Source organism: Macaca thibetana, chromosome 1 (genome assembly GCF_024542745.1).
Source record: "Macaca thibetana thibetana isolate TM-01 chromosome 1, ASM2454274v1, whole genome shotgun sequence".
Taxonomy (NCBI): Eukaryota; Metazoa; Chordata; class Mammalia; order Primates; family Cercopithecidae; genus Macaca; species Macaca thibetana.
The window spans coordinates 128,390,786-128,418,503 of NC_065578.1; the positions used below are offsets into that span (position 1 = coordinate 128,390,786).

Consider the following 27,718-nt stretch of genomic DNA (forward strand, 5'->3'; position numbering starts at 1 on the left):
TCACTGCTGGCCAGGCACAGTGGCTCACACCTATAATCCCAGCACTCTGGGAGGCCAAGGCGAATGGATCACCTGAGGTCAGGAGTTCCGAGACCAGCCTGACCAACGTGGTGAAACCCCGTCTCTACTAAAAATACAAAATTAGCCAGAAGTGGTGGCAGATGCCTGTAATCCCAGATACTTGGGAGGCTGAGGCAGGAGAATCGCTTGAACCCAGGAGGTGGAGGCTGCAGTGAGTCGAGATCCCACCATTGCACTCTAGCCCGGTGACAGAGCAAGATTCTGTCTCATGAAAAAAACTAGTTAACTGCTGACCCTTAGAAACACAACAGTTCTAATTCCGTACCAAATCAATATCCCCTTTCAGAAATACTACTCTGTAAAGGCACCCAGAAATAGCAATGGCAAAGAGGTATTGACAAGAATGTAACCTAGAGACCTTTTATACCTTACCTCCTTCTTCCTTGACTTCTTCACTAGGCTCTTCTGAAAAAGGCTCCTTTAGGATAGGATGATCACGTCTGTCTTCTTGGGTAACTGGCCCAGGCCTCAGTGTAATTTTTTTCCCTCTTTTTGAGCCAGTAGCCTGGAGTTTTCCTTTACCAATGTGTATATTAAGGGGGTGAAAAGACTCCAAGGAAGGTAGGGTGATTCCCTGAGAGATGGCAACATCAACACTTTCTAGAATTGGTACATTTGTGTCCTGGGTGAGCATCCCAGAGCTCAGAGATGTATCCTCCATACCAAGCTGATTTCCCGCATCCTGCACAGATTGTACTTCGAAGCCAGCTACTCTGCCATGACTTGGATCCCAGGACAGTGACACTGACCTCAAGTCCTTAACCTGGTCAGATTCTGGTTTAACAGCTGATTCTAGGTCTACGTTGTTTTCCTCCTGATTGCCTTTATGCTGCAGGGACTCTGTCACTGTAGTTCTTCTCTTCTTACAGGGCAACATTTTAAAAGTCCCACTTTTGTTCCATTCTGAAAGAATAAAAACAAATTCTTACTGCCTTCATATTAATTAATCGTAGTAACATTTACTCAATTATCTTTTCATTTATTCATGTTCAATCACGAACACAATACTTCACACCAAACGCACAATTTCCCTTTAGGTGGAAGCTGAGAGACAGCGGTTAAGTGACTGAGTTCAAATCTCAACTCTACTGATTACTACTGATGGACTACTGTTACCTTGGCCAAGTGATTTAACTTTGCAAGTCTTCAGTATCCTCAACAGTAAAAAATAATTGCTCTTACTTCATAGAATTGTTACAAGAATTAAAGGGTAAGAGATTAATAAACATTGTTATTATTACCATCAGGGTGGTAGACTAGCATGATGCTGAGAATAAACTATGGAGTCAGACTGTCTGGATGTTTCCCGAGTCACCTTCTCTCCAGCTTTATGACTTTGTGTGAGTTACTCATCCTGAATCTCAGTTTTTTCAGCTATAAAATGGAATATAGTAGCATCCACTTCATTAGATGGTAAATGATCAATACATGTTTGCTATTGCTGTTTTAATAAACAGGTATTTCCATTAACGGAAACAAATCAAAAGCAAAGTGTGACTGTTTAAAAGGTTAGGCTATGTTGGCTGGGTGTTGGCTCACGTCTGTAATCCCAGCACTTTGGGAGACCGAGGTGGGCAGATCATCTGAGGTCATGAGTTCGAGACCAGCCTGACCAACATGGAGAAACCTTGTCTCTACTAAAAATACAAAATTAGCTAGGCATGGTGGTGCACGCCTGTGATCTCAACTACTCCAGAGGCTGAGGCAGGACAATCACTTGAACCTGGACGTGGAGGCTGCCATGAGCCAAAATCGCTCATCATTGTACTCCAGCCTGGGCGACAAGAGTAAAACTCCATCTCAAAAAAAAAAAAAAAAGAAAAGAAAAGGTTAGGCTATATTAACAAATTTTGTGTTGAAACAAGGAAGATGAGAGTCCTACTATCCTCTGTGCTATGTTACTTCTTGGCTTTTTGCTTCAATTCTAGTTATCACATTTTAAGGGCACTACTGACCTAAACCAGAGGGTATCCTCTATGTTCTTTTAGTACCTGTTTGCAAACCTCTTTTACAATACTTATCAGTTTTGTAATGGTTTCTCGTCTTTCTGTTTCTCGTCTGCTTCCTCCAAAACTATGAGCTTTTTGAGAAACAGGATTATTTCAACTCATATCCCTAACATCCAGCAGTATCTGGGTTTTTTTTGGAACAAGGTATTGCTCTGTCACCCAGGCTGCATTGCAATGGCATGAACATAGTTCGCGGCAGCCTCGACCTCCTGGGCTCAAGCAACGCTCCCACCTCAGCCTCCCAAGTCATTGGGATTACGGTTCCATCCAAGCCACTGCACCAGTTCAGTATTTGGGTATTGTAGATACTCCACATGTCACTGAATATTGTAGATACTCAGTGAAAGCTCCCTGAATAATAAATGAAACAGAGGTTAAACAACTTATTCTGTGCAGCATTTGGGCCAAGTGTTAAGCATTATATAAAAACTGATGGTGGCTGGGCGCAGTGGCTCACACCTGTGATCCCAACACTTTGGAAGGCCAAGGCGGGCGGATCACAAGGTCAGGAGTTTGAGACCAGCCTGGTCAATATGGTGAAACCTTGTCTCTACTAAAAAATACAAAAATTAGCCAGGCGTGGTGGTGGGCACCTGTAGTCCCAGCTTCTCGGGAGGCTGAAGCAGGAGAATCACTTGAACCCAGGAGGTGGAGGTTGCAGTGAACCAAGATCATGCCACTGCACTCCACTCTGGGCAACAGAGCAAGACTCTGTCTCCAAAAAAAAAAAAAAAAAAAAAAAAAAAAGACATCTTATTACCCAGGAAAACTTTACTGTCATAAATAGATCCAACAATAGAATAAGCCGCCTTGTGTCAGATCACTGGCAATGTTCAAGCAAAGCCTGAATGTCCACTTATCAGAGTACTAGATGAAAGCTGGAAAAACAAAAGTTCTTTGTAACTCTAAGAGTCTAAGGTTAGATTTCTCTTTCTTTCTTTTCTTTCTCTCTTTCTCTCCAGAGACAAGGTCTGGCTCTGTTGCCCAGATTGGAGTGCAGTGGCAAGATCCTAGTCACTGCAGCCTCAGACTCCTGGGCTCCAATGACCCTCTGGCCTCAGCCTCCCAAGTAGCCGGGACTACAGGCACTTGCCACAACCCTCAGCGATGTTTTTTATTTTTTGTTTTTTTTTTTTTTTTTTTGTAGAGACGGGGTCTCAATTTATTACCCAGACTGGTCTCAAACTCCTGGCCTCAAGCGATCCTCCCACCTCAGCCTCCCAAAGTGCTAGAATTATAGGCATGAGCCACCGCGCCCGACCTATAGTTAGTTTTAAACCTCCCTTCTGTTTCTCCAAGACATTAGGGGAGATTCTCCATCCTCTCAATCAACTGATGTCCTTAGTAATTAAAGCTTAATAAAACATGAAGATTTCGTTAGATTCCTGTGAGAGATGGTGGTGACTGGATGAGAAATAGAATGGGAGTAGCCAGGGCAACTCTTTTATTTCACAGATAATTACTGAGATCAAAATAGGAAAACAAAAGAAAAAGAAAGAAAGAAAAAAAAGGAAAAAAGACAGCTACTTCAGCTCCAGGCACTTCAAACACAACAGTAGCTCGACAGAGTCCGCTTTTTTGGGAACCCAAGTCGGACCAGCAGGGTGAATGAATGCCAATGTGGAGGCAGCCCCGGCACGGCCCTCTCCTAGGAAAACATTTTCAAAAGGGGTCCCAACCGCGCTTCCACCTCGGTGCCCAGGGCTGGCCCCAATCCCCATTCCCAACTAGAGACCTTCACGCCCTTAACTTCCGCTACGCACCCCGCGCCCACCCTCAGACGGGACCCTCTCGTCCTGGACATCGTTCGCCCAGGTGTCCCAGCTCCCACCTGCCTCTTCCCACCCCACCACACATAAACCTGTACCCTCACCTGCCGGCCTGATTCCGCGGAAACGGCTTTGGCACCACCGGAAGTCAGCCAACGACAGCGAATTGCGTGCGCGTCCCCGAGCCTAGGAGCGCCGCGCCGCAGGGCATCAAGGAGCATGCGCCTAACACTATGCGCCATCCCATTTGAGGGCAGAGTGAACCCACAGCGCTAGTGCGTCAGTTATTGGCAAAAAAATTTAAAGGCACTACTTGACTTTCTCTGCCCATGGAGTTAGCCTACTCAAAAATGAGGTTAAGGTTCAGTGGTTTAGATTAACAGCTAATTTAGGGGCCGGGCGCCATGGCTCACGCCGGTAATCCCAGCACTTTGGGAGACGGAGGAGGGCGGATTACCTGAGGTCAGGAGTTCGAGATCAACCTGGCTAACATGATGAACCCTCGTCTCTACTAAATATACAAAATTAGCTGGGCGTGGTGGCGCACGCCTGTAATCGCAGCTACTCCGGAGGCTGAGGCAGGAGAATCGCTTGAACCCGGGAGGTGGAGGTTGCTAAGGCAGTCTTGGACTCAGGCTACAGTAATTATTCATATATGTACAATATTCTACATTTTACAAAATGCTCTCACATTTTCTTAGGTGACGTGGTCTCCACAATAAACTATTAGATTATTATATCATATTCCAGTTTGCACAGGACAAAGTTCTGGCTCAGCTGAGTAGGTGATTTCACAATGGTACACAGACAGCTATCAAGGAGAATCAGGTATTAAGTCTCCTAATTCTAGCTAATAATGCATTGACCCAGTGTCCAGGAGGCTGCCTGGGGTGTAACAGATGTTCAATAATTCAATACACGCTTTTTGAATGAGCGAATTAATGAATGAATGAATGACTCCTAAAATGATGTTATTTCCACTTTTCTAGAAATACAGAATGTCTGGAATCCACGGAGACTAAAAAAATAATAATAAAAATTAAAACAGAATGTCAAAAGCTGGAAAAATACTTTCAACCCCCTCATTTTACAGGTAAACCACCAACAAAAATTTATACATTTGAACTAATCCTATCTGTAAACAGAATCCAACAGGATGAAATTATCCACAGCCAAAATGAAGGTTCAAATTTACCCAAACACGGCTATAATTGGCAGTAGTCTGACTCTAACCTGAATCACACCAACTCTCCCAAATACCAAGGAAGATTCCAGAAGCTCAGAGTTTCATGTGTGTTGTCCTTTGACCTACAGAATACACAGATCCTTTGGTTTGGCCTCTCTCTTATACGAAACCCTAAGCACAGTGAGGCTCATGAAAAACAATTCAACACTGATTAACTTTGGCACTTTTCATTAGTTTTTTTTGTTTGTTTGTTTGTTTAAAAAAAAGACAGCTTTACATACCACAATATCTATCTGTTTTACGTGTACAATTAAATTATTATTATTTTTTTTTTGAGATGGAGTCTCCCTCTGTCGCCCAGGCTGGAGTGCAGTGGCCGGATCACAGCTCACTGCAAGCTCTGCCTCCCGGGTTTAACGCCATTCTCCTGCCTCAGCCTCCCGAGTAGCTGGGACTACAGGCGCCTGCCACCTCGCCCGGCTAGTTTTTTGTATTTTTTTAGTAGAGACGGGGTTTCACTGTGTTAGCCAGGATGGTCTCGATCTCCTGACCTCGTGATCCGCCCGCCTCGGCCTCCCAAAGTGCTGGGATTACAGGCTTGAGCCACCGCTCTCAGCCTTTTTTTTTTTTTTTTTTTTTTTTTTTTTTTTTTGAGACAGAGTCTTGTTCTGTTGCCCAGGCTGGAGTGCAGTGGCGTAATCTCGGTTCACTGCAACCTCCACCTCCTGGGCTCAAGCGATCCTCGTGTCTCAGCCTTCCAAGTAGCGTGCACCACCACTCCCGGCTAATCTTTGTATTTTTAGTAGAGACGGGGATTTCACCATGCTGGCCAGGCTGGTCTCGAACTCCTGACCTCAAGTGATCTGCCCGCCTCGGCCTCCGAAGGGTTTGGGATTACAGGCGTGAGCCACCGTGCCCGACTGTTTTTTAAAAATTAGTAAATGTTCAGACTTGTGCAACCATCCCCAGGTTAGGTCTTTCATCAGAGTTTCTGAGGTTTAGGACAGTTTCCATCCACTGTGAAATATGAGCCTAAAAAAAAGTTCCGTAATAACCTTTAGCAGTCTCAGAAAGCATAATGATGGCAATCGATACTGAAATCCAGGCAGTACACAATTTTATTTTCTCAAAATTCTGGAACTCAGGACCGAGAACATTTTGCTGCTGTATTAAAGCCCAGGAAACTGAAATCGGAGGATTTCATGTAATAATCTACCGACGCGGCCGGGCGCGGTGGCTCAAGCCTGTAATCCCAGCACTTTGGGAGGCTGAGACGGGCGGATCACGAGGTCACAAGATCGAGACCATCCTGGCTAACACGGTGAAACCCCGTCTCTACTAAAAAACACAAAAAACGGCCGGGCGCGGTGGCTCAAGCCTGTAATCCCAGCACTTTGGGAGGCCGAGACGGGCGGATCACGAGGTCAGGAGATCGAGACCATCCTGGCTAACACGGTGAAACCCCGTCTCTACTAAAAAAAAAATACAAAAAACTAGCCGGGCGAGGTGGCGGGCGCCTGTAGTCCCAGCTACTCGGGAGGCTGAGGCAGGAGAATGGCGTAAACCCGGGAGGCGGAGCTTGCAGTGAGCCGAGATCGCGCCACTGCACTCCAGCCTGGGTGACAGAGCCAGACTCCGTCTCAAAAAAAAAAAAAAAAAAACAAAACAAAAAAAAAAAACAAAACACAAAAAACTAGCCGGGCGAGGTGGCGGGCGCCTGTAGTCCCAGCTACTGGGGAGGCTGAGGCAGGAGAATGGCGTGATCCCGGGAGGCGGAGCTTGCAGTGAGCCGAGATCTGGCCACTGCACTCCAGCCTGGGCGACAGAGCGAGACTCTGTCTCAAAAAAATAATAATAAAAAATAATCTACCAACGCTTCTTACTCCTCAGAACTTTCTCGTTTTGGAACCACAGCCCGTCAGTGGGCGGGGCCTCATTCACGGGAAAACTCGGCGGTGGGAGGAGTACCCTCCCGGAGATCTTCCGGAAGGGGCGTGGTATGACTTCCGTAATCTTTCGGGCAGAGGCGGAGTCTTCTTCCGAGGACCATTCGGAAGAAGGCGGAGCCTACCTCGCATCAGGACCAGTCTGACTGCACCTGCATCCTTAGCTCAGCGCATCCCCGGAGCATCGTTAAGAGCCGAGCGCAGCTGACAACTAGGGGCCGGACCGTCGCAGGAGGCGTCCGCTGGATACCTTCCCCCTTCCCTGACCTAGAGCTCTACAGCTGCGGCCTCGGTACTGACCGAGGGTGCCCAGAGTTGTCTCACCATTGCAAAAACGTTATAGCAACAGCCTCTGATTACGACATGGCTGAGATCACCAATATCCGACCTAGCTTTGGTAAGTAGACTCGGGAAAACTAAGCTTGAGGTGGTCAGAATGGGTGCAAGGCCAAGGGGGCCCAGCGGCAGGGCAGAGAATGCAGCCCAGACCAGAGCCTTCAAAGTGCCAGCCTCGCTAAAATCGGGCCTGTGGTGGTGGGTAGTGGGCAGTTGACAGTGCATGAACTTGAGCTATGGGCTGCAGGGACTGGCAGACCCAGAGCCACACCGAGGGTGGGGAAGTCCAGGATGCTAAAACCTTGTATGGTGCACTGTCAGCACTGCTGGAGGTGAGAAACAGCAAGCGTGCGGAGGATGTGAACCCCTCCTTCTGGGGGAGGAGAGGTGGGGTAGGACGAGCCCTCCCCCTTGGGGCACGCAGGGCGGTGCCCCTTCCTCCCCCTCCCATTCCTAAGGGCTGCGGGGGAGGGAGGTGACAAGGGGGATGGGGCATCAAGATGGCAGCTTGGAGACTGTGGGCCGTGTGGCTGGCAGCCAGGGGACGCGGCGGCCTCTGGGGAAAGAGGGGTGCGGGGGTGGGGAGCAAAAAGGAAGCCACTCCTTAAGCCGGTCAGCTGGATGCTGGAGCTAGGAGGAAACGTGAGCCCTGCAAGTTCCATTCTGCATTGTAATGGTGGGGTCCATCCGATGCTACCAAATGGCGCTTGGCGCTGCTGGGCTGGGGGATGACGTGATGTCTATTTCTGGGCCTCCTGGCAGCGCCGAGGCTGTCCTTCCGGGGCCTTTGTTCCCTGTTTCCCTGGGCCGGCTTTTCAAAAAGGGGGACTAACCCGCGTTGATGCTGGCGGGGGCGCGATCCAGGCCGGAGGGGGAGGGGCGAAAGAGGCCCAGCCTGGGGGAGGCCGCTTTGTGTACCGCAGAAAGCATTACGTCATTTCAGAGCGGCTGGTCCCCGACCCAGCCCTGTGGGCTCCAAGATTAGTTTTACACTCCCGGAGCAGAAAGTGGAGTGGAAAATAGGGAAGAAGGTGGCAAAGACAAGCTTGAGAAGGAAGTTTTTTCCTCTTTGGGGACTCCTCCGGTATATGCTAAAGGAGCAAACTTCCTGTGTTATGCTTTCCTGGCCAAAAAAATAAAATATAATTGCCCTGCTTCTCCTTAATTCTACTGCAGTTTAGAAGGGGGAAGCCAGTGAGAGTTGCTGCCAAAGAACCTTCTTATTCCTTCAGGGATTCTATTCCTCAGACAATCCAGAAGGTTTGAGCATCGGGACTCCAGTTTTTAGGGTGGAGACACAATCCAGCTAGGAAATGGCTTTTCTCATTCCTGAATAAGAGGTGCAGTGAAATGAGCAGAACCCAGTGTGTTCTATCCTCTCAGAATAAGGAAGAAGAAATCAAATCAGATGTATTCAGATAACAGATCTTCACACTCATTAACTACTTGTTCTCACTTATTCCCCAAGGCTAAATCTTGATTGTATTTTTTCTTCCACTTCACCTTCCGCATCTTTATTCTTTGAGTTCTAAGTTCCCAAAACAAAAGTCCCTTTCATGATCACATGAGCAATCCATGATTTCTTCCTGTTCTTTTTCTTCTTATGCCCTTCCAACAGATTCCTTTCCCTAACTGCAATTCCAGAATCCTTGAAAAAGGAGATGGTGTGGAACATAATACAGTGATTTCTCTTAGAGGGACTATTATTGGAAAAGGGAAAATAAATTGTATCAGCCTGTTACATACTACATTTTATTTAATCCTAACAAATACCCTTGACTGTATGTATTATTATATATACTTGCCAGACAAGGAAACCAAGGCTCAGAAATAAAATAACTTGGCTAAAGTCAAACAAATGAGTAAAGGTAGTGCTAGTTTTTGTTTTTGAGACAGAGTTTCAATCTTGTTGCCCAGGTTGGAGTACAATGGCATGATCTCGGCCCACCACAACCTCCACCTCCTGGGTTCAAGTGATTATCCTGCCTCAGCCTGCCAAGTAGCTGGGATTACAGACATGTGCCACCACGCCCGGCTAATTTTGTATTTTTAGTAGAGACGGGGTTTCTCCATGTTGGTCAGGCTGGTCTTGAACTCCCGACCTCAGATGATCTGCCCACTTCAGCCTCCCAAAGTGCTGGGATTACAGGCCTGAGCCACTGCACCTGGCCAGTGCTAGAATTTAAACCAATGTCTGGCTGAAACCAAAATTTATTCTCATTCCATTGTATTATATTGGCCTACTTGACAGTGAAAGGCTATGTTTAGGAAAGGGGGTATCAATAAAAGCAGTTCTGGTCAGAAGCTGAAGGAGCTGGCCAATAGCCCAGTGTGTCTTGCAGTTTTTTAAACCATTACAGAGGGTCTTCTACATAGAGAACTACCACTTCCAAATTTTTCACATCTCATAGAGTACTTCATTTCAAATGCCACAGCACTTGGGTGATACACCAAGCCAACACTCAATTATCTATGACCATGGAGGACAAAAGGAGCGAGAATCACAGGTCACTGCAATTTATAGCTACTTTAAAATACTCACTTCAGCCATTAGTTTCAACTTCCATTTCCCACCAAGCTTTTGACTAAAGCAAGACAGAGAGCTCTAGGTTTCAATATCTTTGATGTTTCTAGCTCATTGTCTTGGGTTTCAGGGAGAGAGGCAAGAGTCAACAAATACTAAAATGAAGAAAGGACAGCAAAAATAGGAAACAAGGCCAGGGGGAACACCTAGATAATTCAAAGACGCGTTCATCTGTTTCTCTTCCTTTCCTTCTCTATCCTCCTGGAATATGAGAATTCTTCATCTTCTCTCTTTACTACCGTATCTCCATTTTCTTTTTTTTTTTTTTTTTTTTTTTTTTTGAGACGGAGTCTTGCTGTGTCGCCCAGGCTGGAGTGCAGTGGCGCGATCTCAGCTCACTGCAAGCTCCACCTCCCGGGTTCACGCCATTCTCTTGCCTCAGCCTCCGAGTAGCTGGGACTACAGGCGCCCGCCACCTCGCCCGGCTAGTTTTTTGTATTTTTAGTAGAGACGGGGTTTCACCACGTTAGCCAGGATGGTCTCGATCTCCTGACCTCGTGATCCACCCGCCTCGGCCTCCCAAAGTGCTGGGATTACAGGCTTGAGCCACCGCGCCCGGCCTCCATTTTCTAACAATAAAAGTTGATGCATTGTAAACATGTAAGCAGCAGTGGGTTCCTGCTCCCCCGCCACTCACTGCTGCAGAGAATAAATCTGTGATAGAGCCAAAAGAATTGCCCAGGTGTCTCCTTATCAGCCTTCAGATCTCTCTTTATGATTATTCTTAAAAATATGCCTGTCTTGGTAGTTTCCTGTCTTCCTCTTCTAATAGAGACAATGTTCAGTTTCACTAATGAGTAGCAAGCAATTTGCAGGAAAGCACCTGATTGATGAATGGAGAGCCACTTCCTTAGGCTGTGCCCATTCTTATTGGCAACTGAATCCAATTAGTTGTTCAACCAAATATTTACTGAACTCCTATTAGAAGCAAGAGACTCTGAGAGGCCGGGCGCGGTGGCTCAAGCCTGTAATCCCAGCACTTTGGGAGGCCGAGACGGGCGGATCACGAGGTCAGGAGATCGAGACCATCCTGGCTAACACGGTGAAACCCCGTCTCTACTAAAAAATACAAAAAACTAGCCGGGCGAGGTGGCGGGCGCCTGTAGTCCCAGCTACTCGGGAGGCTGAGGCAGGAGAATGGCGTAAACCCGGGAGGCGGAGCTTGCAGTGAGCCGAGATCGCGCCACTGCACTCCAGCCTGGGTGACAGAGCCAGACTCCGTCTCAAAAAAAAAAAAAAAAAAAAAGAGAGACTCTGAGAGATTCAAAGATCCATAGGATATTCCTGCCTGCCTTCAAGTATCTTACTACCAAGGCTGTCTCCATTTTGTGAAAACTTTCCCTAAAAGCTATTTCATTTAATACTTTGAGACTAAACACTAGTATTATTCGGTATGGATATAGACATAGTCATCTTGATTTATTTTGTTAATAATGTTTTGCTCCTTATCTATATTATTTTAAAATGTATCTGGGTACAGTGGATCATGCCTATAATTCCAGCAACTCAAGAGACTGATGAAAGAGGATCTTGAGGCCAGGAATTCGAAACCAGACTGGGCAACATAGCACCTTGTCTCTAAAAAAAACTTTTTTTTTAATTAACCAGGCATAGTGGCATGGGCCTGTAGTCCCAACTATTCAGGAGTCTAGGGTAGTAAATTTGCTTGAGCCCAGGAGTTCAAGACTGCAGTGAGCTGTGATTGCACCACTGCACTCCAGCCTGGGCCACAGAGTAAGCCCATGTCTCTAAAATAATAATAATAATAAATATATATAATTTTAAATAAAACGTAACTCTTCCTTGGTTAGGCATGGTGGCTTACACCTGTAATCCCAGCAATTTGGTGGAGACTAAAGCGGGAGAATTGCTTGAGCCCAGGAGTTCAAGACCAACTGGGCAATATAGTGAAGACTCATCTCTAAAAAAAATTTAAAAATTGGCTGGGCATGGTGGCTCACACCTGTAATCCTAGCACTTTGGGGGACCAAGGCTGGCAGATCACTTGAGGTCAGGAGTTCAAGACCAGCCTGGCCAACATGGTGAAACCTGTCTCTACTAAAAATACAAAAACTGGCCGGGCGTGGTGTCACGTGCCAGTAATCCCAGCTACTCAGGAGGCTGAGGCAGGAGAATCGCTTGAACCCGGGAGGCAGAGGTTTCAGTGAGCTGAGATCACGCCATTGCACTCCAGTCTGGGCAAAGCAAGACTCCATCTCAGGAAAAAAAAAAAAAAATTAGCTGGGCGTGATGGCACATGCCTGTAGTCCCAGTTACTCAGGAGGCTGAGGCAGGAAGATCATTTGAACTGGGGAGGTCAAAGCTGCAGTAAGCTGTGATCATGCTACTTCACTCCAGCCTGAGCGACATGGTGAAATTCCATCTCTATAAAAAATACGAAAATTGGCCGGGCGCGGTGGCTCAAGCCTGTAATCCCAGCACTTTGGGAGGCTGAGACTACGAGGTCAGGAGATCGAGACCATCCTGGCTAACACGGTGAAACCCTGTCTCTACTAAAAAAATACAAAAAACTAGCTGGGTGAGGTGACGGGCGCCTGTAGTCCCAGCTACTCGGGAGGCTGAGGCAGGAGAATGGCGTAAACCCGGGAGGCAGAGCTTGCAGTGAGCTGAGATCCGGCCACTGCACTCCAGCCTGGGCGACAGAGCGAGACTCCGTCTCAAAAAAAAAAAAAAAAAAAAAAAAAAAACGAAAATTAGCCAGGTGTGGTGGCATGTGCCTGTAGTCCCAGCTACTCAGGAGGCTGAGGAAGGAGGATCACTTGAGCCCAGGTGGTGGAGGTTGCAGTGGGCCAAGCTGGTGCCACTGCACTCCAGCCTAGGCAATAAAATGAGACCCTGTCTCAAAAGAAAAAAAAAAGTAAGCTCTACCACAATGCCTGGCAGGGACATATAAATTTACACAAAAAATAGCAGTTTTATCATTGTCACTGCGATACACAATATTACATGTGTATTATGACCAGTGCAGATGAAATTATACCTGCCTCTCATGTAATCTGGACATTATGCTCATAGTATTGTGCTTATCGTGCCCATAGGCTTTCTAGAGAAGATAAACCTTTCATCCAGGTTTGGAGGGAAGAAAAAGATATGGATTCGTTGGAGAGGATAGGAAAGGATACCTCTAATAGAAGGGAAAATAGTAGGCATTATACTAATTATAGTCCAAGCTTGTGGTTGCCTAAATTCCTAAGTCATTTTTGACTCATCAGTGAGGTTATTGACTATAAATAGGTTTTCAAGTCCAAATAGAAATTTGCATTTATCCCTGATATATATAATCATCTTAACTCAATCCCTTTTTTTTTTTTTAAGATGGAGTCTCGCTCTGTCACCCAGAATGGAGTGCAGTAGCACAATCTCAGCTCACTGCAGCCTCCGCCTCCTGGGTTTAAGCAGTTCTCTGCCTCAGCCTCCTGAGTAGCTGAGATTACAGGCACCTGCCACCATGCCTGGCTACTTTTTACATTTTTAGTAGAGACAGGGTTTCACCATGTTGGCCAGGCTGGTCTCAAACTCCTGACCTCAGATGATCTGCCTACCTTGGCCTCCCAAAGTGCTGGGATTACAGGCATGAGCCACCACACCCGGCCTCAATCCTCTCTTTCTAATCTTCGGAGGCTGTTTTGAATTCACTGACTCTTTTGTTCACTGAACAATTACTATGTACCGCATAGTTCTAGGACCTGGGACTATAGCAGTGAACAAAACAGACAGAGTTGCTGTTTTATTAAGCTTGTCTAGTGATCGAAGACAGATGATAAATATATGACAGGATAATAAGCTCCATGAAGAAAAATAAGGAAGGATGATGGGAACATTATCTTACTTGGGGCAGACAGGAAATACTTCTCTCATCCAGTGAGGTTTCAGGCTCACAAAAAGTGAAGCAGTGAGCTGCACAGATGCCTGATACAAGAATGTTTCAGGCAGGACACGGCGGCTCACGCCTGTAATCCCAGCTCTTGGAGAGGCTGAGGCAGGAGAATCACTTGAACTTGAAAGGCGGAGGTTGCGGTGAGCTGTGATCGCGCCATTGCACTTTAGCCTGGGCAACAAGAGCGAAACTCCATCTCAAAAAATAAAAAAAAGAATGTTCCAAAAAGAATCTGGAAAATGCTGGAATTATGTCTATTTCTTTTTTTTTTTTCCTCGCTCTGTTGCCCAGGTTCGAGTGCAGTGGCATGATCTCAACTCACTGCAACCTCCACATCCCGGGCTCAAGTGATCTTCCCACCTTGGCCTCCCAAATAGCTGGGACTACAGGCATGTGCCACCATGCCCTGCTAATTTTTGTAATTTTTTTGGTAGAGATGGGGTTTTGCCATGTTGCCCAGGCTACATTTATTTCCTTAGTTCTCCCTCCCTTCCAAATGGTCCCCTAAAAAGTAAAGTGGAAAACTATAGACCTTATCTGGACCTTTAAGGCCTAAACCCAACTTAGCCTCAGTGAACTTGAGGGAGCGAAAAAACTTGAGGGTCCAATTTGTGCGGGAAAAGATAAGACTAGGGTAAGGGAAACAAAAAAAACCATCTATTTCTCTCTCTCTCTCTCTCTCTTTTTTTTTTTTTTTTTTTTTTTTTTGAGATGGAGTCTCAGTCTTTCATCCAGGCTGGAGTGCAGTGGCACGATCTCTGCTCACTACAACCTCCACCTCCCGGGTTCAAGTGATTCTCCCACCTCAGCCTCCTGAGTAGTTGGGATTACAGGTGTGTGTCACCACACCTGACTAATTTTTGTATTTTTTTTAGCAGAGACAGGGTTTCGCCATGTTGGCCAGGTTGGTCTTGAACTCCTGACCTCAGGTAATCTGCCTGCCTCGGCCTCCCAAAGTGCTGGGATAGCAGGCGTGAGCTGCCACACCCGGCCTATTTCTCTTTAGTTATTTGTTCATCCAACAAATACATATTAAGTACCTGCTATGTGTTTTAAGTGCTGAGGGTACAGCAATGAACAAAACAGACATAAATTTTTGTCCTCATGAGACTTATATTCTAGTGAAGATAAATAATGAATTGTAAAATAATGTGTGTGGGGGTGTTTATTCTTACATATTTGTGTATGTATTTTATATTTTTTTTCTTACATGTATAGGGGTATGTGTATCAGAGAGAGATAATGACAAGGCATGTTGAAAAAATTAAGGCTAGGAAGAGTGGGTGGCAAGAATGGAGAAGATTGCACTTTTAAATAGGGGAGTGAGGAAAGGCCTAAGAAGGTGACATTTGAGCAAAGATCTGACATTTTCCACTAATAGGGAAGAAAACTCCTATGTCTTCCAGCGAATGATTTATTAAGGTAATAATAATGAAAAGAGAAAGTCCCTATTTCTTCCTATTTAGAATAATATATGTATAAATAAATACATGCATGTATATATACACACACACACACATATATACATATACACCTATTTTTGCCTACAATGGATATATTCATCCTGGAGGAATACGTTTTTTTTTTTTTGAGACGAATACTTTTTTTTTCCATCGCCCAGGCTGGAGTGAAGTGGCACGGTCTCAGCTCACTGCAACCTCTGCCTCCCAGGTTCAAGCGATTCTCCTGCATCAGTCTCCCAAGTAGCTGGGATTATAGGCACATGCCACCACGCCTGGATAATTTTTTATGTTTTTAGTAGAGACGGGGTTTCACCATGTTGGTCAGGCTGGTCTTGAACTCCTGACTTCAGAGTCCGCCTGCCTCAGCCTCCCAAAGTGCCAGGATTATAGGTGTGAGCCACTGCACCCAGCCTTGTATTTTATATACATGGGAGCTAAAATTTTGGAACATATTTTGAAAGTACATAAACCCAGAGTTCTTTCTTTTGGCACCCATCTTTTTTTTTTTTTTTTTTTTTTTTTTTTTTTTTTTTTTTTTTTTTTTTGAGACAGAGTCTCACTCTGTTGCCCAGGCTGGAGTGCAGTGGCCAATCTCAGCTCACTGCAAGCTCCACCCCGTGGGTTCACGCCATTCTCCTGCCTCAGCCTCCTGAGTAGCTGGGACTAGAGGCACCTGCCACCACGCCCAGCTAATTTTTTGTATATTTAGTAGAGACGGGTTTCACCATATTAGCCAGGATGGTCTCAATCTCCTGACCTTGTGATCCACCTGCCTTGGCCTCCCAAAGTGCTGGATTACAGGCGTGAGCCACCGTGCCTGGCCCACCCATCCATTTTTAACACCCTGAGCACCCTACCAAGACCATCTAAACTCAGGTCCACATCCTTCCACCCTACCTGACAGTGAGTCAGTCGATGCAGGCCTTGTTCTGGATGCTATGGAATATCCTCCTGAAACTAAAAATCTTGTGTAACAGTTGAAGTGAACAGGTGCCCATGAAAAAGGTGACCTTGGAACACGTACAGAGCAGCTTTATGTGAAGCACAAATCAATATGAGCAAACCAAGTCTATAAATGCTGAGAGAAGGTCTAGAAAAGAACAGAAAGTCAAGTGGGGTGCTTCAGAGAAGGCTTTCTAGAGAAGATAAACCTTTCATCTAGGTTTGGCCGGGAGGAAAAGCCATGGAGTTGTTGGAGAGGTTGGGAGAAGGTGCCTCTAATAGAAGGGAAAGACTCTGGGCCGGGCGCGGTGGCTCAAGCCTGTAATCCCAGCACTTTGGGAGGCCGAGGCGGGCGGATCACAAGGTCAGGAGATCGAGACCACAGTGAAACCCCGTCTCTACTAAAAATACAAAAAATTAGCCGGGCGCGGTGGCGGGCGCCTGTAGTCCCAGCTACTCAGGAGGCTGAGGCAGGAGAATGGCGGGAACCCAGGAGGCGGAGCTTGCAGTGAGCCGAGATCGCGCCACTGCACTCCAGCCTGGGCAACAGCGTGAGACTCCGTCTCAAAAAAAAAAAAAAAAAAAAAAAAAAAAGAAGGGAAAGACTCTGAAGCCCAGATGAGCACATTTTGCTTTAGAGGCTAGACTGCAGATTAGCTTGGCTCCAGCAGCAGCAATGAGCAGGGGAAATCTAGACAGGAGGTAAAGTCCACCCGCCCTGACACACCTCTGGTCTCTGCCTTCAGATGTGTCACCGGTGGTGGCCGGCCTCATTGGGGCCTCTGTGCTGGTGGTGTGTGTCTCGGTGACCGTCTTTGTCTGGTCATGCTGCCACCAGCAGGCAGAGAAGAAGCACAAGAACCCACCATACAAGTTTATTCACATGCTCAAAGGCATCAGCATATACCCAGAGACCCTCAGCAACAAGAAGAAAATCATCAAAGTGCGGAGAGACAAAGATGGTCCTGGGAGGGAAGGTGGACGTAGGAACCTGTTGGTGGACGCAGCAGAGGCTGGCCTGCTAAGCCGAGACAAAAGTCCCAGGGGGCCTAGCTCTGGATCTTGTATAGACCAATTACCCATCAAAATGGACTATGGGGAAGAACTAAGGAGCCCTATTACAAGCCTGACCCCTGGGGAGAGCAAAACCACCTCTCCATCATCTCCAGAGGAGGATGTCATGCTAGGATCCCTCACCTTCTCAGTGGACTATAACTTCCCGAAAAAAGCCCTGGTGGTGACAATCCAGGAGGCCCATGGGCTGCCAGTGATGGATGACCAGACCCAGGGATCTGACCCCTACATCAAAATGACCATCCTTCCTGACAAGCGGCATCGGGTGAAGACCAGAGTGCTGAGGAAGACCCTGGACCCTGTGTTTGACGAGACCTTCACCTTCTATGGCATCCCCTACAGCCAGCTGCAGGACCTGGTGCTGCACTTCCTCGTCCTCAGCTTTGACCGCTTCTCTCGGGATGATGTCATCGGCGAGGTCATGGTGCCACTGGCAGGGGTGGACCCCAGCACAGGCAAGGTACAACTGACCAGGGACATCATCAAAAGGAACATCCAGGTGAGTAGGAAGTGTGTGTTGGGGAGCAATGGTAGGTTGGGGGAGAAAATATCTCAGGGGATAAATGGAAGTGGGAGGGGAGTGGGATGGGTGGCAAAGAAGGGCTATAGAGAGGAAGCTCTTGGCTGTCAAGAATAAGCAGTGGTCAGAGTAAGACAGAGGACCTGGCAGATTAGGTCTCCTCTAAGCAGCAACTTCCTGAGGAGAGAAGGTCAGATAGCTTCCACCATTTCACTTAGTGGTTGGCATCCTGATGATGCTCAGCTTACTTGGAACAGGCTGGCCTACCAGTTGTAGATCCTCCATCATATCAGGGATATGGGGGCTAATTTCCTCTCCAAAATGATGTGATCTTCCTCCAGTGAATTTATTTTTCACAGCTGAGAAGCTAGGACAATAGTTCAGTAATTTTTCCCTCAGCTTCCCTTTCCCAACCTAACCTAGGGTTGTAAATGATACCATGTACATGTCTTTTTTTTTTTTTTTTTTTTTTGAGACAGAGTTTCACTCTTGTCCCCCAGGCTGGACTGCAATGGTACAATCTTGGCTCATTGCAACCCCCACCTCCCGGGTTCAAGCGATCCTCCTGCCTCAGCCTCCTGAGTAGCTGGGATTACAAGTGCCCATCACCACACCCGGCTAATTTTTTGTATTTTTAGTAGAAACAGGGTTTCACCATGTTGGCCCAGCTGGTCTTGAACTTCTATCCTCAGGTGATCCACCTGCCTTGGCCTCCCAAAGTACTGGGATTACAGGCGTGAGCCACCGCGCCCAGCCGTCATGCATATGTCTCCTTATGACCATTTTACAATGCAATTCAGTGAATTGCTTTACCCTTCTAGGCCCAAGCCTTTGCCATAGACACTTTCCCTCTCTCCATTTCTCCTGTCCTCCTCTTTGTATTAGAAGAGGGACGAGGGCCCTCCCTCCTGTTTTCTCTCCCCCTCTTCCCACTGGATGGACATTGGCTCTTGAGTTGTCATTTCAGGAGTACAGTAAATGTAGCCCCATCCAACCCCATTAGTTCATTTATTTCTTCCACAACTGGGGAGGCAGTCAAATGCTGCAGTTAAACACTTGGGTTCCAGAATTGGACTGCATGACTTTACTCTCCAGCTCACCACTTGCCAGCTGTGTGACACAGGTGAGTTACTCGACCCCTCTAAGCCTCTATTTTCTCATCTGTAAAATGGAGCTCATAATATTGCCTTCCTTACAGGGTTATGAGAATCAAATGAGATAATATGCCTGGCATATGATTGCTCTTGAAGAGGTTTCATTTTATTGGAGGAGAAAGACAAATATTTTTTGCAGTTTCTCTATAGTGAGTATGGTAGGTGCTATGAAGGAAGTTGCTGAAATTTTAAACTTAGAGTTTCATGTCTTTTTCAGGGTATAACGTAAGTGGTTAAAACAGCAAGGACTTTGAAATCAGACTTGAGTTTAAGTCCAAATTCCATCAGCTAAATGACCTTGGGCAAGCTGCTTCACTTTCTTTCTTTCTTTTTTTTTTTTTTTTTTGAGACGCAGTCTCGCTCTGTCGCCCAGGCTGGAGTGCAGTGGCGCGATCTGGGCTCACTGCAAGCTCCACCTCCCGGGTTCACGCCATTCTCTTGCCTCAGCCTCCCGAGTAGCTGGGACTACAGGCACCCACCACCATGCCCAGCTAATGTTTTTGTATTTTTAGTAGAGACAGGGTTTCACTATGTTAGCCAGGATGGTCTCAATTTCCTGACCTTGTGATCCGCCCGCCTTGGCCTTCCAAAGTGCTGGGATTACAGGCGTGAGCCACCGCGCCCGGCCGAAGTTTCAGTTTCTTATGGGACTAGAGTAGGATGATGATTTTATGTAGCCACTAGGACATAGTGAGCCTTCAATAAATTGTGACCGTTACTACTATTGTTATTTCTATTATTAATCAAGTTTGATACCTGGGTGATGCATGTGGTTTGTAAATATTTACATTTTGTTTTGACAAAGTGGAGGAAGACAAGGGAGGACTGAATTGGTGAAGGAGATTAGGAAAGAATTTCGAGGCCACTAGAAACAACTGCACATCTCCCAGAAAGAGCTCTGCCTGGGGGCAGATCATACTTATTTCTTTTTTTTTTTTTTTTTTTTTTTTGAGACGGAGTCTCGCTCTGTCGCCCAGGCTGGAGTGCAGTGGCCGGATCTCAGCTCACTGCAAGCTCCGCCTCCCGGGTTTACACCATTCTCCTGCCTCAGCCTCCCCAGTAGCTGGGATTACAGGCGCCCGCCACCTTGCCCGGCTAGTTTTTTGTATTTTTTAGTAGAGACGGGGTTTCACCGGGTTAGCCAGGATGGTCTCGATCTGCTGACCTTGTGATCCGCCCGTCTCGGCCTCCCAAAGTGCTGGGATTACAGGCTTGAGCCACCGCGCCCGGCCTCATACTTATTTCTTGATACCTTTTTTACCTGCAAGCCCTCAGTGGACTCAGTGGGGAGACAGGAGGCTCAGGATTGGATAGAAGAGGTTCCTAAGTTAGCAGGTGCAGAGTGAGCAGTGAGCACCCAGGAAGAAGGTTTGCCTGCCGAAGAAGGGCACTGTGTCAAGTCTGGGTCGTCAACAGTGGGGAGCACACTCTGCGTGTGTGTGTTCTTGCCTTCTCTGTTCTGTAGCAGGCACCTGTCCCCCTGCAGCCAGCCCAGTCCTGCCTTTCATTTCCTGAAGGAACCGCTGCTGCCACCTGGCACACTCAGATTCTTGTCACAGGGGCCAGGGAAGTCCAAGAATCTTGAAGAATATTAGACACATTTGGTCAGAGCATAAACAAGACACTGCCACATCTTGTGGTTCTCAATGCCAGGATACAATGAGACATCCCAGAGTCCAGCACTGCAGGGGTTTTCACATCCTCTGAGACTGGAATCAGAAGGTGTGAACAGAAACAGATGCAGGGGCCTGTTTCATCCCCTTCTCTCCCCTTCCCTCTCCTCCCATCTTTTTTCCTCAGGGCTCTGCCCACCCATTCTGCTGTTTCCTTATTCCCTTCACAGCGGCTCCCATCCTCCACTCCTTCCCTTGTCTACCTCTCCTTAAAGGAGGAGCCTTTCCAGTACACCCTTCCATGTGACTCCAACCTTGGTAAAGCCACCAACCAGCTGAACTCCTCCAGACAGCTATACACTTGCAGCCCAAGGCTGGGAGTGGAATATGGCTCTGTGCCAAGCTGCAGCTGGGAAGAGATTGGCAATGAAAGGGACTGATTTGGGCTGGGAACAAAACAGTCTCAAATCAAGGGCACTGGACACAGCACAGACAATGGTATTTGCTAAACTGCCAGGGGCTCTTGGCAAGAGCCACATTTCTTTCCACTTTATTAACTCCCTTGAGGAGGGATAAGCCAGGGCTAGGATCCTGAGCAACACACGCCCTGGAGGAGGCCCGAGATAGGACACCCAGAGCCTGTGCAGCACCACCCCAGAGCTTTCCAGCCTCCCAGGCTTCCTAAGCCCATTTTCCCACCCAGTGCCCATAGGCAGGACTATGTTCCATCTGAGCCATGGCTGTCATCTCCCTAGTCACTCATCCACTAGGTTCCCTAGCAGTGCAGGCTGCAAATGTCTATCCCAAATCCTCCCTACTGCAGCAAAGTAGGATCTCCCCTAGGTGAACATGAGCTAGAGCTGCCCTGGACCATGCCACACTGGCTGTAATAGGCTTTTTCCTGGTCTGGCTTACACAGACCAGGAAAAAGCTACTGCACTCTAGTCTGGATGACAGAATGATACCCTGTCTCAAAATAAAATTTAAGAAAAAAAGAAAGAGGAAAGAAAATATGGCCAGGCACAGTGGCTCCCACCTGTAATACTAGCACTTTGGAAGGCCAAGGCGGGAAGATTGCTTGAGCCCAGGAGTTTGAGGTTGCAGTGAGCTATTACCACAAACTGCACTCCAGACTGGGCAACAGATCATGTATGTGTATTGCAGGGAGGAAAAGGGGTATGGGGTTGAATGTTAAGGTTTTGTTTTTCTATGGTTGTGATTTAGGGTAGAGGTGGCCCTTAGGACATCTGGCCCCAAGAAGGGTTTATTGAGGTTATGTTGGTCCACCTAATACAAGGGCTCCTTGGCTAGAACATCACTCTGAAAGAGGTTCTGCTAATTATAGGAAAACAGACTATTCCTTGCCTAAGTATTATTTCTTCTGAGTGTATTCTTTAGGACCACTGTTCCTGTTCCTCTGTTCCACTGAAGGAGCAAGGAGATTGCTCTCAGACAGCCAAGCCCCGCAGCTCTGTCAGGCATGAGAAAATCCTTTCTCCCCCTTGTCCTTCTGCTTGCCTGCCCCCCAACAGGGCCTTTACCTCACTAGGCCAAGGGGCTGGGAAACAGAGCTTGCTCCCAGCCTTCAATGGCTCTTTTGAAAGAAAGAGCCATTGACATAGCTACTTGGAATGGGAATTGGGTAGAAAGAGAAAAGGAGGGGGCCTGAGGGAACGACATTAAACTGCCTTCAATGCAGGATGGAGTGGCATTCAGGTGGTGTTGTGGCTACAGACTTGGGCATCGCAAAGTGGTGCTGAGTGGGGACGGGCATGCTGCCAGTGTGAGATGGCCCAAGGTGAAGGAGGGGTCAGATGGAGGACAGTTGCCTGAGGAGTGATTTTTAAGGGAGAAAAAGATGAAAATGGTAACCAGAAGTTGTCTACTTTCCAAAAACACTAGGAAAGAGGCACGGGGATTTTGATTACAAAGATTTTGCTAGAATATATGATTTAGGATACAGAATTTTAAATAAGTAATCAGGAAACCTAAGCTATAATCTTGTCATTCATGTTATTCTTGCAAATAAAACTGTGCTTTTAAAATCAAATTTTGTCTGGGCGCGGTGTCTCACGCCTGTAATCCCAGCACTTTGGGAGGCTGAGGCAGGCAGATCACAAGGTCAAGAGATCGAGACTATCCTGGACAACATGGCGAAACCCCGTCTCTACTAAAAATACAAAAATTAGCTGGGCCTGATGGCACGTGCCTGTAGTCCCAGCTACTCCAGAGGCTGAGACAGGATAATTGCTTGAACCTGGGAGGCAGAGGTTGCAGTGAGCCGAGATCACACCACTGCACTCTAGCCTGGCAACAGAGCAAGACTCCGTCTCAAAAAAAAAAAAAAAAAAAAAAAAAAATCAAATGTTGCTTTTCCCCTCACCTATCCTTCCTCCGTGTATAAAGTTAGAATCATAGTTAAAGACTGCATATTTAGTATTTAGATACTCAGTATTGAAGGATGACCCCAGAAATTGATATCAAACCTAGCTAACATTTTATTATTATTCATGGAAACAGAGGGGAGCAGTAGCCAAAACCATGCAAAAGTCCTTTTTAGATCAGTGCTGTCTAATGATGATAGAAATGTTCTATATTTGCACCATGCAGTGTGGTAGCTACTAGCTACATGTCGCTGTTGAGCACTTGAAATGTGGCTAGTGTTAACTGAGGAACTATAATTTTAATTTTATTTAATTTAAATTAAAATTTAAATAGGGGCCGGGCGCGGTGGCTCAAGCCTGTAATCCCAGCACTTTGGGAGGCCGAGACGGGCGGATCACGAGGTCAGCAGATCGAGACCATCCTGGCTAACACCGTGAAACCCCGTCTCTACTAAAAAAAAAAATACAAAAAACTAGCCGGGCGAGGTGGCAGGCGCCTGTAGTCCCAGCTACTCGGGAGGCTGAGGCAGAAGAATGGCGTAAACCTGGGAGGCGGAGCTTGCAGTGAGCTGAGATCCAGCCACTGCACTCCAGCCCGGGAGACAGAGCGAGACACCGTCTCAAAAAAAAAAAAAAAAAAAAAAAAAATTTAAATAGGCACATGTAGCTAGTGGCTACTGTATTGGATAGCTCAGTTCTGAATGTTTTGGAATCCATTCAATTTTCTTTTCCATAAGGGATTACTTTTTTTTTTTTTTTTTTGAGACGGGAGTCTCCGTCTGTAGCCCAGGCTGGAGTGCAGTGGCCGGATCTCAGCTCACTGCAAGCTCCGCCTCCCGGGTTTACACCATTCTCCTGCCTCAGCCTCCGGAGTAGCTGGGACTACAGGAGCCTGCCACCTCGCCCGGCTAGTTTTTTGTATTTTTTAGTAGAGACGGGGTTTCACCGTGTTAGCCAGGATGGTCTTGATCTCCTGACCTCATGATCCGCCCGTCTCGGCCTCCCAAAGTGCTGGGATTACAGGCTTGAGCCACCGCGTCCGGCCGGGATTACTTTTCATTTGATGTGGCTAATAGTAAAAGTGAGTTTATATTCACTGATTACATTCTGACTTCTAGCAAAATGAAACAGCCCAGAAGTATACTGGTTGGCAAGGGCAACCAGACTGTAATTCAAAACTGGCCGAGGGCTGGGCATGGTGGCTCACGCCTAGGAGCAGCTTAGGAGGCTGAGGTGGGTGGATTGCTTCCACTCAGGAGATCAAGACCAGCCTGGCCAACATGGCAGAAACCCTAGACGTGGTGGTTCACACCGGTAATCCCAGCTACTCAGGAGGCTGAGACACCAGAATCACTTGAAGCCAGGAGGTGGGGGTGACCGTGAGCTGAGATGGTGCCAGTGCACTCCAGCCTGAGTGACAGAGCAAGACCCTGTCTCGAGGGGAAAAACAAACAAAAAAAACCAAAAACACACTGGCCGAGGGACCAAGCATGGTGGCTCACACCTGTATTCCCAGCACTTTGGGAGGCTAAGACGGGCAGATCGCTTGAGCCCAGGAGTTTGAGACCAGCCTGGGCAACATAGCAAAACCCCATCCATCTTTACCAAGAACACAAAAATTAGCTGAGCGTGTTAGCACATGCCTGTAGCCCTAGCTACTCAGGAGGCTGAGGTGGGAGGATCACTTGAGCCCTGGAGGTCAAGGCTACAGTGAGTCAAGATCACACCACTACACTCCAGCTGGGCAACAGAGTGAGACCCTAGCTCAAAAATAAAAATAAAATAAAATTGGCTGAGGGTACTTCCCATGGACACAATTAAGAGCTGACAATAGGCCGGACATGGTGGCTCACAGCTGTAATCCCAGCACTTTGGGAGGCTGAGGCGGATGGATCACGAGGTCAGGAGTTCGAGACCAGCCTGACCAACATAGTGGAACCCCGTCTTTACTAAAACTACAAAAATTACCTGGGCATGGTGACACACGCCTGTAGTCACAGCTACTCGGGAGGCTGAGGCAGGAGAATTGCTTGAACCCAGGAGGTGGAGGTTGCAGTGAGCCATTGCACCACTGCACTCCAACCTGGACAACAGAGCAAGACTTCATCTCAAAAAAAAAAAAAGAAAAGAGCTGACAATACATATGTTATGGGTAAGAACAAAATGTGGGGCTTCTCTCTAGCAGAGAAAAACCATGCAAATATTTTTAAAGTTGATTCCCTTTTGTATTTCAATTTCAAAAGCTAAGGGGTGGGTTTAAACCTTGGTTAGTTTTTTTTTTAGACACAGAGTCTCGCTCTTTCACCCAGGCTGGAGTGCAGTGGCACAATTTCAGCTCACTGCAACCTCCACATCCCGGGTTCAAGCAATTCTCCTGCCTCAGCCTCCTGAGTAGCTGGGATTACAGGTGTGCACCATCATGCCCCACTAATCTTTTGTATTTTTAGTAGAGACAGGGTTTCACTATGTTGGCCAGGCTGGTTTTGAACTCCTGACCTCAAGTGACCCGCCCTCCTTGGCCTCCAAAGTGTTAGCATTACAGGCGTGAGCCACCATACCCGGCCTAGTTAGTTATTTTTTATACCCTATGAGAGACATTTCCACATGTTCCTAGGATGAAACATAGACTGAAGAAATTTTTTTTTTTTTTTTTTTTTTGAGATGGAGTCTCGCTCTGTCGCCCAGGCTGGAGTGCAGTGGCCGGATCTCAGCTCACTGCAAGCTCCGTCTCCTGGGTTCAGGCCATTCTCCTGCCTCAGCCTCCTGAGTAGCTGGGACTACAGGCGTGCGCCACCTCGCCCGGCTAATTTTTTGTATTTTTTTAGTAAAGACGGGGTTTCACCGTGTCAGCCAGGATGGTCTCAATCTCCTGACCTCGTGATCCGCCCGTCTCAGCCTCCCAAAGCGCTGGGATTATAGGCTTGAGCCACCGCGCCCGGCCGACTGAAGAAATTTTTAAAGTCATGTGAAATGTCACAGTTGCATTCCTTGAGATGACTTAAGGCCTACAATGAAAGCACAAACTATTAGGCTTATTCCTTGTTTTTTATTGATGAGTTAATTGGCATATTTGCTGCTGCTGTTCTTTCCAGCACCAGACATACCTGAGTAGATAGTGAACTAGGCTGGGAGCTTCTTAAGGATAGGATTCCTCAGTATCCATCTTTTCAGCCCTAGCTTCTAGCGGAGAGTGCTTGGCACTTAATAAGTAAGTGCCTAATAAGTCGTTTTTGTGAGTGTGTGGTGTATATAAGGCTGGTGATGAGCATAGTCTATTTTTGCTCAATTTAAGACTTCCTGGAGTAGATGACATTTCTTTGGGTCTTTGAAGAATACAAGGAATAAGGTGATAGCGGGGCAATGATTTATCCCGAATTTAACTTACTGTGTTCTACATTCCTCAAAACTCACCTCCTTTTGTTTTCTTTATCCTGGCCTCATCCCCACTTTCTAAAGCTAAAAACATAAGAAATAGTCCACCCTTTCCTCCCTCTTCCCTAGGCTTCACAGCCAATTAACTGCCCAAGCCTAAAAAGCCCTGACAATTCTTCCTGAGACATATTTTACCTCCGTGTCCATCTCCTCTGCCATAGCCCTAGTTCCAGTCCCAGTCATTTCTTCTGTAGCAGGTTGCTACAGAACAACGGAATCTGTTTTTCTGAGATGGAGTCTCACTCTGTCGCCCAGGCTGGAGTGCAGTGGCGTGATCAAGGCCTACCTCAACCTCCACCTCCTTGGTTCAAGCGATTCTCCTGCTTCAGCCTCCTGAGTAGCTGGTACTACAGGCATAAGCCACCACATCTGGCTATTTTTTCTATTTCTTTCTTTCTTTTTTTTTTTTTTTTTTTGAGACAGAGTCTCCCTCTGTCACCCAGGCTGGAGTGCAGTGGCATGATCTCGGCTCACTGCAAGCTCCGCCTCCCGGGTTCACGCCATTCTCCTGCCTCAGCCTCCCGAGTAGCTGGGACTACAGGCACCCGCCACCTCGCCTGGCTAGTTTTTTGTATTTTTTAGCAGAGACGGGGTTTCACCGTGTTAGCCAGGATGGTCTCGATCTCCTGACCTCCTGATCCACCCGTCTCGGCCTCCCAAAGTGCTGGGATTACAGGCTTGAGCCACCGCACCTGGCCTTTTTGTATTTTTAACAGAGACAGGGTTTCACCGTATTAGCCAGGATGGTCTTCATCTCCTGACCTCGTGATCCTCCCGCCTTGGCCTCCCAAAGTGCTGGGATTATAGGCGTGAGCCACGGCGCTCGGCCTAATTTTTTTTTTTTTTTTTTTTTTTTTTTTTGAGACGGAATCTCCCTCTGTCACCCAGGCTGAAGTGCAGTGGTGCAATCTTGGCTCACTGCAAGCTCCGCCTCCCAGGTTCACGCCATTCTCCTGCCTCAGCCTCCCGAGTAGCTAGGACTACAGGCGTCTGCCACCATACCCGGCTAATTTTTTTGTATTTTTAGTAGAGACAGGGTTTCACCGTGTTAGCCAGGATGGTCTCGATCTCCTGACCTCGTGATCCGCCCGCCTCGGCCTCCCAAAGTGCTGGGATTACAGGCGTGAGCCACCGCACCCGGCCCTAATTTTTCTATTTCTAGTAGAGATGAGGTTTCACCATGTTGGCCAGGCTGGTCTTGAACTCCTGACCTCAGGTGACCCACCCACCTTGGCCTCCCAGAGTGCTTGGATTATAGGCGTGAACCACTGCGCCCAGCCACAGCAGCCTCTTTTTGACAGGGTCTTGCTCTGTGGCTAAGGCTGGA

At 47.2% G+C, this 27,718-nt stretch overlaps 3 protein-coding genes across 11 annotated transcripts in view; 2 read left to right on the forward strand and 1 right to left on the reverse strand.

The window, feature by feature from the left end:
- The window catches only part of GON4L (gon-4 like), a 101,393-nt gene extending 97,359 nt beyond the window's left edge, over window positions 1-4,034 (reverse strand). For 6 of the 8 annotated variants that reach the window (XM_050752236.1, XM_050752265.1, XM_050752245.1 and 3 more), the window contains exons 1-2: window positions 3,964-4,019; window positions 454-984 (exon numbers count right to left, since the gene is read on the reverse strand). In XM_050752236.1, the coding sequence (XP_050608193.1) occupies window positions 454-958 (505 nt within the window). In that variant the 5' untranslated portion in view covers window positions 959-984; window positions 3,964-4,019. Of the gene's footprint in view, window positions 1-453; window positions 985-3,963 lie in introns of those variants that run through there. The other 2 variants (XM_050752284.1, XM_050752274.1) reach the window with 2 other exon arrangements.
- LAMTOR2 (late endosomal/lysosomal adaptor, MAPK and MTOR activator 2) overlaps window positions 1-27,718 on the forward strand; it is a 334,290-nt gene that overhangs the window by 98,609 nt on the left and 207,963 nt on the right. The window lies entirely within an intron of this gene.
- Window positions 7,068-27,718, forward strand: part of SYT11 (synaptotagmin 11) — a 29,316-nt gene continuing 8,665 nt past the window's right edge. Inside the window, exons 1-2 of one of the 2 annotated variants that reach the window (XM_050754598.1) lie at window positions 7,068-7,388; window positions 16,961-17,787. In XM_050754598.1, coding sequence (XP_050610555.1) covers window positions 7,355-7,388; window positions 16,961-17,787 — 861 coding nt within the window. In that variant the 5' untranslated portion in view covers window positions 7,068-7,354. The remainder of the gene's footprint in view (window positions 7,389-16,960; window positions 17,788-27,718) is intronic. The other variant, XM_050754603.1, reaches the window with a different exon arrangement.